At 38.0% G+C, this 18273-nt stretch overlaps 1 protein-coding gene across 2 annotated transcripts in view; it reads right to left on the bottom strand.

Annotated features, from left to right (window-relative positions):
• Top1 (DNA topoisomerase I) overlaps positions 1 to 18273 on the bottom strand; it is an 84067-nt gene that overhangs the window by 10960 nt on the left and 54834 nt on the right. For both annotated transcript variants that reach the window (XM_034495042.2, XM_076930162.1), the window contains 7 exons: positions 16996 to 17111; positions 12498 to 12619; positions 11563 to 11685; positions 8700 to 8887; positions 8333 to 8477; positions 842 to 985; positions 67 to 252 (listed from right to left, as the gene is read on the bottom strand). In XM_034495042.2, coding sequence (XP_034350933.1) covers positions 67 to 252; positions 842 to 985; positions 8333 to 8477; positions 8700 to 8887; positions 11563 to 11685; positions 12498 to 12619; positions 16996 to 17111 — 1024 coding nt within the window. The remainder of the gene's footprint in view (positions 1 to 66; positions 253 to 841; positions 986 to 8332; positions 8478 to 8699; positions 8888 to 11562; positions 11686 to 12497; positions 12620 to 16995; positions 17112 to 18273) is intronic.

Below are 18273 nucleotides of genomic sequence, written 5' to 3'. Positions count from 1 at the left end.
ATATTTGCCCAATGAACAAACAAATAAAAAGAGCAAGCCAGAGAAGCACAGGCCACATGAACTTACTCGTTTCTCAACTGGAACTTTGTTATAGTATCTGATTGAGTCCTTCCCAGGAAAGTCAAATTCCACCACATACTCCTGACCATCCAATTCTGGGTGTAGATTGATGTGTTCCACTCTAAGTGAACAGCAACCCACAGTGTCTGCCGTCTCTCCTTCTTCCTTTTCATTGCCTGCTCTCAGAGCAAGCTGTGCAAGAAAGGGAATAGGGTTGTTCAGAAAGAGATGAGCATCAGTGAAGAAACATGAACCACATATGATCTTAAGGAAACCCTAAACAACTGAACTCTACAGCACTATCTTTCAAACTGCAATTGTAATAAATCACACTTTTTGTTCAAGAATTGTGTAAGTTGTAATCGTCATTTCTAAAAGAATGAAATGGGAGATAAGTACTAAAATTCAATGCTACTAGTTAATCAGTAGTTTGTACAACTTCTGATTTAATACAAATAAAAATGTTATGTTGGATTTTTACATAAAGTAAGTACTTTTGCAGTATAGATTATGGTTAAAAAGCTTGAGAATCACAGTTATTTTAAAAAAAATGAACAAACCACTAATGTTGAGTTTATGCAAATTCTCCTGTTACAGAGACTGCTCAACAACAAACATACTGTACATGCCTCTTTGTATCCACATCTACTTTTCCTACTGGGCTAAATTTGATTATAAGTCACACAGCAGATATACACTCCTGATCCCTGTACTTACAGAGTAGACACTCCCTATACCTATAAACAGAACTGTTCAATGTGGATAAAGGAACCTGTCCCACCTTATCAATGAAGTACAGTGCTACAGCTCTCTGCCGAACTTTCATCTCTTTGGACTTCCAGTCTTCCCGATACTGATTTCGGATCTTGTCCACACACTTCTTCAGACGCCGAGCTGTCTCATACTTCTGCCAGTCTTTCTCACCCTGCAGTGGAGCAACACACTGAATATTCAGAACTCTGAACCCAAGAACAGGAACCTGAGCTTAACCAAAGCTGGAAAAGCATAGAACTAAAAAAAAAAAAAAAAAAAAAAAAAGTCTGACAAGGGCATTTAGCCTGACAAGAATACATGCTAGTCTACTTTCACATAACTGACTCCTGTCTACTTGCTAAGAAAGCTTTCCAATCTAAAAAAAGTTCCCACTTTTGTGAGGATCCCACCTAGTATGGCCCCAAACTGACTTCTGTCAATATAAAGGATGTAAGCATCTCCTCTGCTTCACAAGCACCACAGCCTTGCTGTGGGATGTGCGCTCCAATACCAGTTTTCTGATAGCACTGAATTCCATTAAATTCAAGACAGCATAGAGTTTCATTGGCCTATCAAAGAAACAGAACCCAAGGCAACAACATGTAATTACCAAGGAACAAAGCTTCTACGAATAGGTGTAATTGTTCACTTCTGCATTTAAAAACGATCGCTCATGCTCATTTGACTAAGATAAAAGTGTTTCTGGGAACATGTTCCTTCCTTTTCTTCTTTCTTCAGCTTTTCAAGACAGGAGTTCTCCGTGTGGCCCTAAATGTTCTAGAACTGTCTCTGTAGATTATGCTGCCTTAAACTCAGAGATCTGTCAGCCTCTGCCTCCAAATGTTGGGATTAAAGGTGTGCACCACCACTGCCTGGCTTCTTTTAAAACAACAACAACAAAAAACAAACAAACAAACAAACAACCCAAACAGCTTTTGGCATAAAGTTTAAGATCTGATCTTAAAGCCCATGAAGTATGAAAATGTTAACATGCTTGGTATTATAAACCTAACCAAGAACCTGTAGCTGGGAAGCTCACAGGTCTGATGGGTGAGAGAAAGCACTATGTGATTTTGCTAAATGGGCATGGCATCAGGCTGTCTTCAAAACACCTATCTCTACACCCACAGGCTTGGTCCTCATCAGCAGAGTTGTGCAATGGATTTGGTTAATATCAAGGCTGAAACTGGTCAAAGTGCAGAGAACAAAATGTCTGTGAAATATTCAGGCATGAATGGGACCTCTACACACACACACTCTGACCTCAAGGTTCAGGAAGCATCAGAAAAGGTGATGGAAAGACTTCAAGAGGTACAAGCAGGAAAGACTAGGGCCAAGGTATCTTCTAAACATGGTAGGGGAGTTGCACTCAGGAACTGCTGTGGTTGTCTGCACAGTATCAAGCCAGTCGACACTCCATCATGAAGTGGGGAGGGATACACAAGCTCCAACTCCTAGCTGAGGAGCTACTGACATTTGGTAGCTACTAGTATATATTTGTAGTGGTCTCGTTTGAGGTGTGGTTCCTGGTAACTTTCCTATGCCCCACTGGACAACCCCCACCTATGCATATATGGACACCACTAATTCAACTGAGTAGGTTACGAAAAAGAGAAGACACAAAGTTGAGAGAATGATATGTGTGGAGGGAATCTGGTGGTAGTTGGGAAGTGGGGAGTTGTACATTGTATGAAATTTATAGACTAAATAAAAAATATTATTAAAAAAAAGACTGACATTAAACAACAGAAGATTTCTGTTACCACCCTGAGAAACAGACTCGAAAGCAAGGATTAATAATGTCAAGTGAGAGAGATAAGGAAAATTCCACACAGGTAAAATTTTATGAGGTGTAAAACTGACTACATAAGAACCTAAGAATCGGGCTGGAGAGATGGCTCAGTGATTAAGAGCACTGACTGCACTTCCAGAGGTCCTGAGTTCAAATCCCAGCAACCACATGGTGGCTCACAACCATCTGTAATGAGATCTGATGCCCTCTTCTGGTGTGTCTGAAGACAGCTACAGTGTACTCATATATAATAAATAAATAAATCTTAAAAAAAAAAAAAAAAACCTAAGAATCTGGGGCTGGGATGGCTTATCATTTGAGAGCCCCTGCTGCTCTCTTCCAGAAGACTTGGGCTCAATACCTGTATCACAAGTGACGTGTGACTCCAGCTCCAGAGGAATCTGATGCCTCCCACACTGCACAACTCAAATGCACATACCCCTACATAGACACATGGGATTTAAAGAAAAAGAAATAACCCAAGAATTTCTACTCTCAATTCTTTGATCCTACAACAAAAGAGAGGAGGTGGTAGTGATTTCTTTTTGTATATTCTTGGTTTTCACCTGAGGCAAAAGGACCTGACTCATAGGACCACATAGGACCACTCATAAGGGTGCATGGAACAAAAAGGCTTACTTCCAGATCTTAACAAATGCTCAGAAAGCAATGCTTTTTTGGATGTGCTAAGGAATCATCAACATTTCCTCACAATTGTGAGTGTACTATTTGTATGGACTTGTTTGGCTTTAAAACAAGAGGTTCAGTAACTTATAGTTGTCTCATTTCCCAGGGAGCTGAAAATTTCTCTCTGATTTCTCTAAGTACAACCTGACATTTAAGAGAGTGAATTAGAAAAAGTACAATACAAACTATCCTCCTGGTACAAAGCAATAATGCACCTCTACCACAATTTCTTACATAAACCACAGCCAACAAGACACCTGAAAGACTCACTGAAGTACACTATCTAGTCAGGAGTGGACTCTCTTCAGTACTCCAAAACACATAAGCATTGGTCTATCTCAATGACTGCTGGGGGTATGAAGTAGTGGTCAGGCAAACAAGGTTTGAGAAAGTGAAGTAAGTAATTTATAGAAGAAACCACTAAAGAGCATGACTGGCCTCCTGGAACAAACCAAAGTTTTCTCTATAACACTAGGCTGGGGATCAAGAACAGAAGACACCCTGTGAATGACTAACAGGCAAGGTCTAGCTGCCAAGTATGCTTATCCTGGTTGCTCTCAGTGCTGCTAAACAGAGCCTATAAAATGATAATAGACTTAAAACCTTTTTGGACTGCTTCTAAAACATATCCACCTAGGTCTTCCAGGGAGTCACATCAAAACCAGCATAGAAGGTCCTTTCCTGCCACTGGCAGAGATGTGCTCCCTCAAATTCTATTACCACATCATAACATTACTAATGTGGAGTAGGAAATGTTTGGTAAAACAAAGGCAGGTAGATATTGTAGGAGCCTTTGATTCCCTTTCCTCTTTCCCTAGTTGGCAACCTCTCCATAATGGAAAGAAAACTAGTTAGTGACAGTTATAAACCAGTGGCCACCACACTTTTAAATGTAGATACTTATCCACTCAATAATATGGGCAGATGGAGTCAGGGCAGCAGAGCAGGAAGTGAGTTGTCTTTTAACTCTTCTCAGGATCTGCACTGGGGAAGATGGCATTTGCCATTTCACATACTTTGAGTGTGTGAATAAGACGAACTCAGGCTGGTTGCTCAGAGGCTTGTACCTGAAATAGGGTCTTTCACTGGCCCAGAACTCATAACTTAGGCCAGATTGCTGGACAAACCAGGCCCAGAGATTCCTCCTGTCTCTACCTCCCCAGCTACTATGCCTAGCTTTTAAAAATTAATTTGAATTGCCACGTCTTTTCTCTTTACTTTTGAAATTTGCATACATTTATGTAATAAAATATGTTATCTATCTTCCATTTCTCCCCAAGACCCCCATACCTCCTTGCCACTTCAAGTTTTTGGTTTTATGATAACTCAGTAAGAACAGTTAGTGCCACCCATAAATCCTCCATGTGTGCATTGGCACAGTAGCACTGACTGAAGCATGTGAAATCTATCAGAATCTAGAAAAAAAACAAGGCCTCCCTAGTAGCTCTGGATAGCCTTGAACTTGCTACAAAGACCAGGATAGTCTTAGACTCAAAGAAATTCTTCTGCCTTCCAAGTACTAGGTTAAAGGCTGTGCCACCAGAGTAGTTTTTTAATTAAGTGATTGGGTATATTGGACATAGTGCTAAAGATCTGACAATGCCAGACAAGAATTTATTTACTGTACATCTATTCTCACATATTTTAATTATTTCATTAATAATAAAACTCAGAGCGGGAAAATATTTTTTCAGAGGTTAAGTGTACTTTCTGCCCTTACAGAGGAAGTAGGTTTGGTTCCTAGCACCCATAAACAGCTCACCACTCTCCCTAGCTATCTCTGGTTCAGGGGATCTGATACCTCCTTTTATTGGACTCTGCAGATACAAGGCACATAACACAGTATTCATGCATTATGCAGGCAAAATACTCATACACATAAAATAAAAATAAATATGCCTAAAACAACAACACCCTCCCCCCAAATCCTAAAGCTTGCACTTATGTCTTTTATTTAAGAATGGAAACCTCCTTTGGGTAGCGCTGTTCTGCTATATGAGGGAGCCCAAGCCAAGACTGAGAACAGCCTCAAGAAGCCTTTCCAGACCTGTAATAACTACTCTTGGGATCTCACCACAATTGTCTCAAGTCAAGCATTCTATCATGGGGTGATTCTCAAGTTTACTACTGTAACCATCTTGTGGAAACCTAGAAAAATCCTTACTATGCAGTTATCTGGTTACTGTCTAGACCAAGACTGGCTGACACCTCTGCTCTCGAGGTGCTGCCCTGGCTTGCCTAGCAGGGATCTCACTCTTGTGAGAACTGTAGTTTCCTGTAATTTTTGCCTATAGGAGGACACAACAGCCACATACTTGAAATCGACTCCCTTTCCTCCATTCTCACTGGCATCACCTGCACTACAGTTTCTTGCCTGAAGAAGAGCTATCTAGAGGCCTCCTAATTTCCTGTTTGTATCCAATACAGGCTGCACCAAGCAGTAGTCAAAACTATCAATTATGTCACCAGTCCAGTCTTATTTTCTTTACATCTAGGTCAGTAGCTTCCTTTTAGACTTCCTTTAAAAATTTTTATGTTGGAGCTGAAGTCCTGACCTGTCTGCTTCTGTAGGGCCTTTTTCATGTCTCTAACTGCTCAAAGCACTCTGTTACTCAAACATGTACGCTCTTTCTCATGGCAGAAATTTCAAAAGGTCTCATTCTCTCTTTGGAATGCTAATTACCTTTGTTTTTCTTTCTAGTAGCAAATGAGATTCCTATTCATCTCAAAAATCTAACCTTAAATATTATCTTTGTGAAAACATCTTCCCCGAAATTGAGCCAAGATTGAGACCTGAGGTATACTTCTAAATGGTACTTTTACTTCTGTGCAGCAGCATTTATCATAGTTTATATTTACTGGTGTGATAATTTGTCATGCTTGCTTATCTTGCTGAAATTGGTAACCTACATTTAAGACAGGCTTACATGCAAAGTCCTTAAATGGTTCTCTTCCTACAACAGAACACAGTCTTCTTTGGCATGTTATTTAAGACTGACCACAATTTGACAGCAGGATGTTATGGGAGAGCATGAGATTGGAGATCTAAATTATATTCTAAGAAGACAGACATAGAGTTGCCAGCTATTGGGTCTAGGACTTTAAAAAAAAATTCCCACAGACTAAATTTATTTATGAATATATGCCTGTAATGGTTATTAAATGCCAACTTATAAGAAAAAAGGTTTTTAACACTAAAATAATAATCATCACAGATTGACGATATTCTGACTGTGGTGAATATACATAGAATGTACCATTAATGTGATATTTAGTATATTAATAATATTATAGAACCACTACTACTTGGTAGTTGTGGTGTATGTGGTACATGCACATTATAGTGTGGTATATATGTATGTATGTAGGCATACATCTCTGTGTAAGCATGAGAAGATTCTCTACCTTTATTTTTAAAAGATTTTTATTTTATGTTTATAGGTATTTTGCCTGGCTGTCTGTGTACTACATACATGCAGAGCCCACAGAGGCCAGAAGAGGCATCAGATCCTCCTAGAACTGAACTATTTGTGAGCTGTTGTATGTATGGGTGCTAGGAATATCAAACACTGGCCATCTGGAAAAACAACCAGTACTCTTAGCCACTGAGTCATCTCTTTAGCCCCTCCACCTGAGTAAGAAACTGAAGACCACAATCTCAGCTAAGCTGGCTGGCCAGAGCCTCCTAGAATCTGACTGTATATGTTCCCAACACTCAAGTCACAGGTATGCATGGCTATGTCTAGCTTTAAGTGGGTGCTGGAGATGTGAACTCAGGTCGCATCTTCTTGCTTTTACAAAAGTGTTCCTACTTATTGAGCCTTCTCCCCTAGCCCTATTTGACACTGTGTTGCTTTTCACATTCCTGTATACCAATTAACCTTCCTCTTTTGTCCATAAGCATCCAAGTCTCTTTAGAAGACTAGAAGGCTAATTTTAACCTGATTTCCTTTTAAAAGTCCATTCTGATGTTAAGAATAGTTACGTTATTAATAAGAACAATTACCTTTCTTCTAACACAATTGGATCTTTACACAATTTGCCCACCAACCTACAATTCCATAAAGAAATAAAACCATGGTTTCTTTATTCACTTTTGTAGTTCTGTAAACTACTCATTGAAGAAAGGAATAACAGAGTCTCAGTTTTCCCACCTGATTCTATACTTATTCTGAAACAGAAAAACTATTATTTTCCAATGTATTTGAAGACAGTATCCAAATGGTACAGGGTATAAGCTAGAAAGCACGCAAAATTTACATAGCTGTTTCATCTGTGACTCTCGGATCTGAAATCCTTATAAACAAGGGTTTCAAAGTCTTTAGCTTCAGACTCTTAAATGGAAAACAGTTCTAAAGACTACACAGAGCCAATTTCCTTGGCTGTTTTTTGTGAACCCAATGTCTCTTTTGGTTCACTTATTCATAAAGCCTGATGGAAGAAGCTTGGAAAAATCTCAAGAACAAAGTATATCGCTAGCTACCTGGCTAACAAGATCCCAAGACAGTCCCTCTCAGTAAGTCTAATAATTTAAAACAACTGAGTATGTAAGATGCACATGGTGGGCTAGCAATATTTCAATCACAACCTAAAAAAACCTATTCAGATGAGACATCAGAAAACATAAAGTATATAAAGCTAGGTTTTATAGCTTGTTTTTACACTTAGAGAAAAGTAATTTCTACATTTCTCACATAAACTTACTAACCATGTCATCACGTCCTGACCACCAGACAGCAGCACTGACTGTGAAGGCAAGAGCTGCACCTTCACAAACACTGTTACCACATGCACTCACTCAGAACATAATGGGATTTCAGAAAATTTCCACAAGTAAGATTACAATAGGACATAAATGTAAAACATCTTTAAATAAAAATTTACCGGGTAATGCTAACCATGGAAGCGATTGCCTTTTAGGGAGAGGGTACGTTTTTAATTTGTTAACATGAGTCTAGAAAGCGCATGGCAACACAACCAAAAGAGAAAGAGATTGTTGTATTAGCCCCACCAATGGCTGTACCCTGTATGTATGCTCACCTTGATTCGTGAGCTGGGATTCAGCATGATGTATTTGATAGAGCCTTGGATGTTCTCTGTCCAGGAGACCAGCCAAGTAACCTTGTTATCATGTCGAACTTCCTTCCATTTATGTCCAGGAGGAGGGGAAGGAACTTTTGCATCTCTATGAAAATAATCATGCAGAAGGAAAGTGAAATGAAAAGTGACAAACCATGTCCCCTCTCATCCTGCCCTCAATTCTGAACAAAAACTTGGGATACCTAACCATGAAAGTTATATGCAATGCTCTCACAGATCTCCTAACACTATGAATAGTCCAAATACCAGCACTGAGGAAATAGCCCTGCACCCACTCCTCCCCCTCTAGATGAACTGTTGTGCTCACTTGCTACAGTTGATGATGATGTCCTCAGGCATGATCCTTCTCTTCAGCATACCCATCTTGGGGTGGTTGCCTCGGCCTCGGAAAAGCCCTGGAGGCTCTATCTTGAAGTTGGCAATCCGCTCTCTATGATTATCCATTACACAAAAGCCATATTCTTTCAATAATTTTTCATTTTCTTCTTTAATTTTCTAAAATAGACCAAGAAAGTATACAAAATGGATTCAAACTCCTGCATGCTAAGAATTACGTATGTTTATCTCTTGCAGAAGAAAGGTCAAGGTAAAGTCTAAAAATCACTCAGAAATGAACTCAAATATAGGAAAATGTGTAGTGGATTTTAAACAAACATATACATACATACATACATACATACATACATACATACATACAAACAAAATACATTGCCAAAAAGATCTATCAAGAATAACTAACTTCACAAAATTAACAGATTCTCAACTTTTGTCTTTTGTAGTACTGCAGACTAAACTGTGTCTCCAACTTAACTAAAGCTTCAACCCTTAATCTTCTATTGTAAAGGGCATAGATTTATAAACGTCATTTATTTTTAGTTTAGCTTAGTTTAGTTTAAAAGATCTGGTCTCATGTATCCCTGGATGTCTTCAAACTCACTATGTAACTGAGAGTGCCACTGAATTTCTGATCTTCTTGTCTCCACTTCCCAAGGGCTGATAGTATAGGCATGTGCCACCACCACACGTTTATACAGTGCTGGGGAGCAAAATCATCACTTCATGCACATTAGGAAAGGCCTGTATCAACTGAGCTACTGCAGCCCAGTCCTATCTAGGTATTTTAAAATGTGAAAGGTAAATTCTAGGTAGTAAGGAAGAACTAAATGAAAAAAAAAAAAAAATAATAATAAAATAAAAAATGGAGACTTACAAAAGGATATAAAGCTATTTTTGTTTTTCCCTTTTAGTTTCAACTCTGTCATGGATTTTGTTTTGTGGTACAGGATAAGTGCATAAAACATACATTTGACAGTGTAAATTGAAAGTGTAAAATTTAATGCACACCTTCAGAATCACTATTCTGTTTCATTGAGAGATATAGCCTTTGGGTCTGGCTAATTTTAGTGTGTGGTGTTTCTGGGTTTTTTTGTTTTTGGTTTTGGTCTTAGGGTTTTACTGCTGTGAACAGGCACCATGACCAAGGCAACTCTTATAAGGACAATATTTAATTGGGGCTGGATTATAGGTTCAGAGGTTCAGTTCATTATCACCAAGGCAAGAACACGGCCAACATCCAGAAGGAGCTCATCTAGTTCTCCAGCTTCATCTGAAGGCAGCTAGTAGAAGACTGACTTCCAGTCAGCTAGCCTGAGGGTCTTAAAACCCACACCCACAGTGGCACACCTACTCCAACAGAGCTACACCTTCTAATAGTGCCACTCCCTAGGTCAAGCATATACAAACCACCATAGTTCTTTATAATCAAATTTTAATTAAAAAAAAAAAAAAAAAAACATACTAAGGACTGGGGAAGAAGGTCAGTTACAGAACAAACTGTCATAGCATTTCATCATTTTCTGAAAGAACACTGGCACAGCCACTTAAGTGAACAGCATTTCCCATGGGGTTTAAAACCCCCGATGAACTGTCTCAGATTCTTTATTGGGTTATGTGGTATATAGTTTTTTGTTTGTTTGTTTTCTGAGATGAAGCAAACCCAGGGCTGTATGTTTGCTAGGCAATCATTCTCCTACTGAGGTAAATTTTCAACCCCATATTTTATAGTACATGATCCTTATTCCATGATGGTATGGTGTATGTGGGAGTTCAGCTTCTTTATTCTAACCAGTCTCTTCTATCTTATACATGGTGATTTCTGGTGGGTTCTCCTGACCCTTTCCTTTCTTGTTATTGTTTTAGCTTTTAGACAGGGTTTTGCTACCCAACTCTTGATCCTCCTGCCTTAGCTCTTCCCATTTCTGGGACTATAAGAGTATAAAACCGACGGGCGGTGGTGGCGCATGCCTTTAATCCCAGCACTTGGGCGGCAGAGGCAGGAGGATTTCTGAGTTCGAGGCCAGCCTGGTCTACAGAGTGAGTTCCAGGACAGCCAGAGCTATACAGAGAAACCCTGTCTCAAAAAAAAAAAAAAAAATATATATATATATATATATATATATATATATATATATAAACCACAGCCCATAGATATATGAATTCTATGTAGTGATTCAATAACCAAGTCCTGCTCAACTTACTGGCCACAAGTGCACTTGTCAGGGGATTAAACAAGGCAACATTTATAAAAGTTTCTTGTTACTTGGACTAGTATTACAGCAGAAATCCAAAATGATCTTTATGTTTAAACAGATTGAAGCTGTAGAAATGACTCCTTGATTAGAGCAATTCCTAGCACCCATGCTGGGTAGTTTAGAACCACATGGAACAGCTCCAGATCAAAGGATATCTTCTAGTTTCCACATATATATGCATGCATGTGTATACAATTAAAATAAGAAACATCCACAAATAATAGACCAAATTTTAGTGATTTGGAAAACTACAGATAAAATGAACTTAAAATAAAAAATATCTAATGCAATATATTTTGTTTGTTTTGTGGAGATATCACAGTTCTTGCTTCCATCACAGAATGGAACTTAATTTTTCTTAATCCTCTTGCCTCAAGCTTAGATGCTGAGATTACAAGCATGTACCAATACAGATAGCTGCCAGTTAGCACAAATCATACATGTAATTAGACTTTACTGAGTAAATCTTTAACACAGAAAAATATAAAATTAAGGAATTCAATGTTGTGTCACAAGAACCAAAAAATTAGACAAAGAATCACTATCCAACATTTTCTAGTTTAGTAGATTCTATCATACCATTTTTTCTTCCTTGCTCATCTGTTTCCGAGCTTCTGATTGCGCTTTGAAATACTGGCTCATATGTGTAAAGTCGCATTTGCTTAGGTTGGTAATTGTATTTTTTTCATCATTAGTCATTTCCTAGTTGAATGAAAAGGTAAAAAAAAAAATTAAATACATTAATAAGTCTTCCTCTTTCTTCAAAATTAAATCTTTTCCCCCCTTTAATCAGAGGTATCTAGAAGGGTAGCCAACCTCAGTGACCTTTTCTTCTGGGAAGAGGGGTTGTTCTAAGATGTATTCTTTTAATATAAAAATATTTTTAGTGATTTATCATAGAGAAAAATTACTCTCATATTTTTTAGTGATCTTTGACAAAAACACAAACTCACAAGTATATGAACAAACACCAATCCAAGAGAGACATATATATTAATCAATTACTTTAGCAATCAAGAAAAATACTTTCTTACACCCATGCATAACTACTACTCCTGCTCTTATTAAATCTGACTTTAGAATGCCTTACATGGTGAATTTTAATTCAGCCTTTATTCACAATTATTCAAATGGAGAACAATGGTATTTTTTATATAGGCTAACACAGTATAGGTAAGTAAGGCACCACGGATTAAGACAGAATAGGTGGTCAGACTAATCCTGTGAAAAGGCATCAGAAAACAATCCCTGCAAAAACAATGTTTCTTTTGCTCAATTGGAATTCAAGTTTTCTGTTTAACCTAATCTGATAAGCTCCTTCCTGCAATTACATGAAAGCTGAGAGGATATATTCTTGTTGAACAAAAACCCCATTTAAAATAGTAAAGGACAAAAGATATACAATAAACTATATTTTGTATTTTTTAAAACAAACAAGACATTAATAAATGGGCTACACCTCCCAGTCAGCACTTTTGTGAACTATTAAGATATGAACACATGGGCCACAATACCTTTCTCCAATCTTTAAAGAAATTTTTCCTGAATATTTCCTTAGTAGTATATTCATGGTCAAGCATTTTTGCAAAGAATGTAGCTACTTCTTCTGCTTTGGGACTCAGCTTCATAACTTTACCTGAAGGAAGAAAATGGTTCCAAACAGTGAGGCACAATATTCACATTCTATGTGCACTGAATACTGGAGAGGTCATTAATAATGGCTTACCTTTCCAAGGTGTAGAAAGGTCTGCTGACACACAGTTATAACAACAACAGAGTAACATACTGTTATATATCTACTTATAAAATTTCTCCTTCTCTTTAGTAGATATTTACCTGGGTCTTTTTTTGGAGACTATGCCAGTTAATTGTTCCCAAGTGCCTGCTCAGGACAGGGATGACCTGGGGAAGGCCCAGCCACTCTTCCTTTTCCTTTCAGCAAGCAGGGTCCTTTACACCTCTTCAATGGTTTTTAAAAATCAAATCCTCAGAAGGACTCCTGCCACTGCTAAGCTAAGCAGCCTCTGTTCAAGAAGGGGAGGAAAGGATAGGGGCAGGGAGTGGAAGAAAGGAATTGTGGGGAAAAGAAATAGGCATCTTTCTTCTTCAAAGTTACGTGGGTGGAATATGAATAAAAATATATATTCATAGCAGGCAAGCCCAGATTTCCCACATAAAAAGCCTAAATAAGACCTTCCTCTAGAACCTTGCTACTTAAGTAGTTCACAGACCAAAAGCATCACAAGCAAGTTTGTTATAAATACCAAGTTTTGGGCCTCAATCCTACACCTAGAATCAAAAACTGCATTGTGTGTATATGTGTGTGGTATTTATTATGTGTGCAACAGTGCCCATGTAAGGTCAGAGCCTTAGGTGTCAGTCCCTGCCTTTCATCTTATTTTGAGATAAGGTCTCTTTGCTCACTGCTATATATATCTAGGCTAGCTGGCACAGACTCATCCAATTCTCATCTCCACTTCCCATCTCACCATAGGAACATGCTACAATTACAGACAAATGTGCTACTTTGATGCGGTTCTAAGGAAACAACCTTAAGTCATCAGGCTAGTACAGCAAGTACTTTACCCACTGAGCCATCTTCCCAGCCAGAAGCACTTTTGGAGCACTAGTGTATGCAGAGTGAAATTCAGGTACACATAAGAGTGCACCTGAAACACTGGGAATAGCACCAGGAATTCACTTCTTTCAGGAACGCCCAATCAGTCCACAGCACGAGGTGTGGGTGGATTTGAGCAGCATATAAATATATGTAAAGACTGCTTTTAAAAAAACCCATGTTCACAAGAAAGCCACTAAACTGATTAATAGTTCCTGGAGGTGATTTTGTGTTCCTCAGATAGATCATAACTGGCAGTGAAAGAAAAGTACTTAAAAGCTTAATCTACCAAATCTTCAAAGAGAATATTGCACTCCTAGGGTCAATTTCTATCTTTTCTCAAAAAACCAACTTTTCAATATTATACAGAAACAATTTATGTCATAATAGCATTTAGCTGCATTTTAAATGAGAGTAATATAATCTCACTACTTACAATAATGTAAGTACTAATAATAATTCCAAAGGACTCACATTTATTACAGAACTCTAAAACTTAACCAGAAACCCACTCATTGTAAAATTGAGAGACATCTTATCTCATAATGGGTAGTACTGCTCAATGAGACTATGAAACATAGGGAATGCCTCACAAAACTGAAACTTGTACTACAGGCAGATGATTAGCTTGGAAGACATAACTTAAAAGGCAAATAGGTGGTATAGCTCTTCCTCAGCCCATTCAAGATTCTGTGTTGGAAAAAGACTTCGAGTAAGATGTTTCCTGCTTCTCCCCATCACACTCAGGTCAGAACAGAGTTGTCAGCAAAAGAGCAACATGATTCAAGTATAATGAAGGGAAATATAAATAAATAAACAAATAAGCAAATAAATGGGGGAGGGGGGACATGGTAGCACTAGCCTATAACTGCAGCATTCAGAAGACTGAGAAAGGAGGACTGTACATTTGAAGCTAGTCTAGGCTACAGAATCATCTCAGAACACCACAAAATATAAAAACAGATAAATTTAAATGAATGTGTTCCCTGGTATGTTTCACATAAACTATTCAATAGTTTTCTTATTTTGGGTGGGGTGCCTTTGGACTGCACTAGATTTTTGTCCCACCGAGAAGCTACCTGATTTGTCTTAAATGGGCTGTGGAAGGATTAAGTAACAGCTCCTACAACAGAGGAATGGTGGAGGGTGTGTAGGTTCCCATCAACAGTAGTACTCTGTGGAAAAGGCTGAGCTCCTGGAAACGGAAAGAAACTGTTGAGTCAGAGTTGAAAGGGCAGATCCTTAGCAGAGACTGCAATTCTGTGCTTCAGCCAACTCATGTCCTATGCAGAGGTAGCTGGGGGGGAGGCGGGGAGTCCAGGGCAAGGCAGCAATGTCCTACCTACCAGTACTTACTTAACAGTTTGCACTAGTAAGTCAAACACATTTGACTTATGGTGAAGGAGTTTTATAATCAAAGGGAAGAAATCCCAGGAAGACCAACAGAGACAAAAAAAATGGAGGAAGGAACCACAGCCAACAATAAACTCTTCCCAGGCCTTAGTTTCCTATACTGAAAAATATCAGAAACCCCACGATAAAAAAAAAAAATCTACTTTGTATCATCATCATCACCTTGACTTTCACAGTGAGGCTTTTCCAGAGAGCTGTCTAAAGTTAGTGAGCCCAGAGCAGGCTACAGAATACAGCAATTGTCTTTTTCAAAAGCTTAGGCCTTTTCTCTTCAACAGGAAGTTTAAATTCAAGTATTTTCCTAAGTCTCCAGGAATGATGCAGTGGGTAGGGTGGCTTACCCTTTCTGATCAAACTGTTTGGCTAACCTAAACATTTGCCAGTCAAGTGTTTTATGCAATCGACTTCCTAAAAAGATTGAATCAGTAGTCTCTACCTGGGACTTGGGTATCTGAATACAAGCATATTCAATAAACATATTTTCCTGACTTACAGAATGAGCTTTTTGGAAAAAACAAGTTTAACACCTCTTTTCCAAAATATGTGGAACCAAAAGTGTTTAGATTTTCATTTTTTTTTCACCCCTAAATTTTGGAGAATGACTAAATATGTGTGGGGGGTGGTAGTGGTTGTGTGTGTAACAATAAGGTATCAGGTTGGGTATGATTAATAAGGTAATCAGTGCTGGGCATCTTTAATTCCAGCACTCAGGAGGCAGAGACAAGTGGACCTTTGAGTACAAAGCCAGCTAAGATTTCATAATGAGACCTTATCTCAAAAAAAAAAAAAAAAAAAAAAAAAAAAAAAAAAAAAAAAGAGCTAAATCATCATCATCATCATCATCATCATCATCATCTTAAGGATGAAACCCAGGTCAAAATTCACTTGTTTCATAGACAGATTTCAATCACTGGATTCTAATAAACCTATCTCATCCTAAACCCACAGGCATCATCTATACTCCTAAAGCCACTGCTGGTGGTCAAAAGATACATAGCTCTGAATGGCTGCCACTAGCTACTTCTTAGTAGCTTTGCTGTCCAGTGTTTCTCCCTGTTAGTAAATAACATTTATTTGATAAATAAGAAGCACTCAGTCCTACCTCTTATTTATTAAACAGGCCCAGATATACTGGTGAATCTTAAATACATATAGGATTTGAGAAACAACTCTAGCATCTCTGGGCAGAACTCTTGGAATGAAGTTGGACATTACTACCTGATACACCATCAGTCATCAGTCAAAGGAAGATGAGAAGCTACTCTCAAATCCCTCAACCCAAGGACAAAAACACAGCTTCGTAACTCTCAGACATTTTGGAAAATTCCAAGCGACAAAAGGAGGCCAGATAAGGTGGTGTGCCTCAGGAGCAGACAGAGACATCTGCTAAATTCAAGGACAGCTGATCTACATTATCAAGTTACAGGCCAGGCAGGGCTACACAATTAGAAATGTCTCAAAAAATAAAAATAAGAGAGCTGGGCAGAGCATTTCTTTAAAATTCACCTATCAAAGGCACAGTTGCACTACATAGAGTGGCATAGCTTATGATTCCTACCTATAGGCTGAATGATGGCAGCTAATCCCTTGCTAATACTATTTCTAGTGATAAGCAGCTTGTTGGCATACTGTATTATCACAAGTGCTACTATTTGAATGAGAACAACTCCACAGAACAAAACAGCTTCCTATTGAGTTCAGATAAAAACCTTCAGTTCAGTAGGTTAGCTGTGAGCCATAGATAAACCTTTTTAGGACTGCAGATAAGACATTAACAGCCCCCCTTTTCATATTTTTCAAGCAGCAAAGGGGTCCTTATGAATTAAACACCTGAGGTTCCTTTTCCTAAACCACACAGAGACAATAAAACAAAGTGAAGTAACTAGAGAGGACTGTGCAATATAGGCAGTGTTCTCATTTTCTATCCTTGAATAGAAACAAACGTTTCTTAGCCAAAATTCAAACAACCTGAAATAACTCACCATCATAGTAAAACTTGACACCCTCTGGCAGAGGCTCATACGGTGGAGCAAAGACAGGCCCTTTATGTTCTAGGAATTTCCACTTGATGCCTTCTGGATACCGTTCTTCTTCCCACCTTTCAAGACAAGGTACAAGTTCATTAAGTGATCATCTTGCTTAATAAAAAGATCCTCACCAATTAAATGCCAAAATAATTAACTAATCAATTGGTGGTACTCATTCAAAGGCTGTGTCTCACTGAAAAAGGCAGCAATATCAAGCAAGATGAAAGAATATGGCAAGTAAAAAGATTTCATTTCAACAGTTTCAGTTTAGAGATATTGAGTATTAAAAGACCATCCATCACTCAAAAAGCCTAACAATAACTATGGAATATAAAAATTGTGATAATTGTTCTACTTTGGTACTCTAACAATATGCCACAGTGGTACATGTGAAGGAGGCATTGCTAAACTGATGGCATGCAGGTCAAAGTTTAGAGGAAAGCAACTTTATCTGAAAGTACAAAGCACAGCCAGACAGGATGCTTTAGTTCCAGTATTCGGAAGTCAGAGGCCAGCAGAAGGCTGAGTTCTAGGATAGCCAAGGCTACACAGTAAGACCTTCTCTCAAAACAAAACAAAAACAAAAACAAAAACAAACAAACAAACAAACCATGTGCAAAAGGACTGAGAATAGTCTAACTGAGGTACACTAAGTTTAAGGCACTTCTGAAACAAACAGAACTATCTAGTAGATACTTGGCAAAAATCTAAATAAACTGCAGAGTAAATAACTTTCTAAAACATTTTATTTTTAAAAAAATTAAGCATATAAAAAACAACTGCAGATATATTCAAAGAACTATTAAAATTTATTACATTTCTATTTTTACTGATCACTTCAAAGTTAGCTGTCGATGTGAAAGTTCAATAAATATTTCAGCAATTATCTTTATAAAACTGATCTCTATAACACATTATCAGATCTAAAAACAAAACTATTTTTAGTGTCATTTTAGTATTTACTCTGATTATAAAAAGTTCACCAATGAGATCCAGTATTTTACAGGTACAGATCTACTGAAGGAGTGGGCATTGCATTTGGATGTTTCTAACAGCCCCATTAACACTGATAAACAGATCTTACCATCCCCTCAGAGTTTGAAAAGAATCAGCCAGATAGAATCCATCTGATGGACAAACTACTTTTAAATTTCTCAAACTCTATCTTTACTGCTACTTCTAAACAACAACAACAACAAAAAATTTATGGATTCCTGTTCTGGTTTGGATTTG

The sequence above is a fragment of the Arvicanthis niloticus genome, chromosome 2 (assembly GCF_011762505.2).
Source record: "Arvicanthis niloticus isolate mArvNil1 chromosome 2, mArvNil1.pat.X, whole genome shotgun sequence".
Classification (NCBI taxonomy): domain Eukaryota; kingdom Metazoa; phylum Chordata; class Mammalia; order Rodentia; family Muridae; genus Arvicanthis; species Arvicanthis niloticus.
The sequence above is the reverse complement of the archived record's forward strand: the minus strand, read 5'-3'. Positions and strand labels throughout refer to the sequence as shown.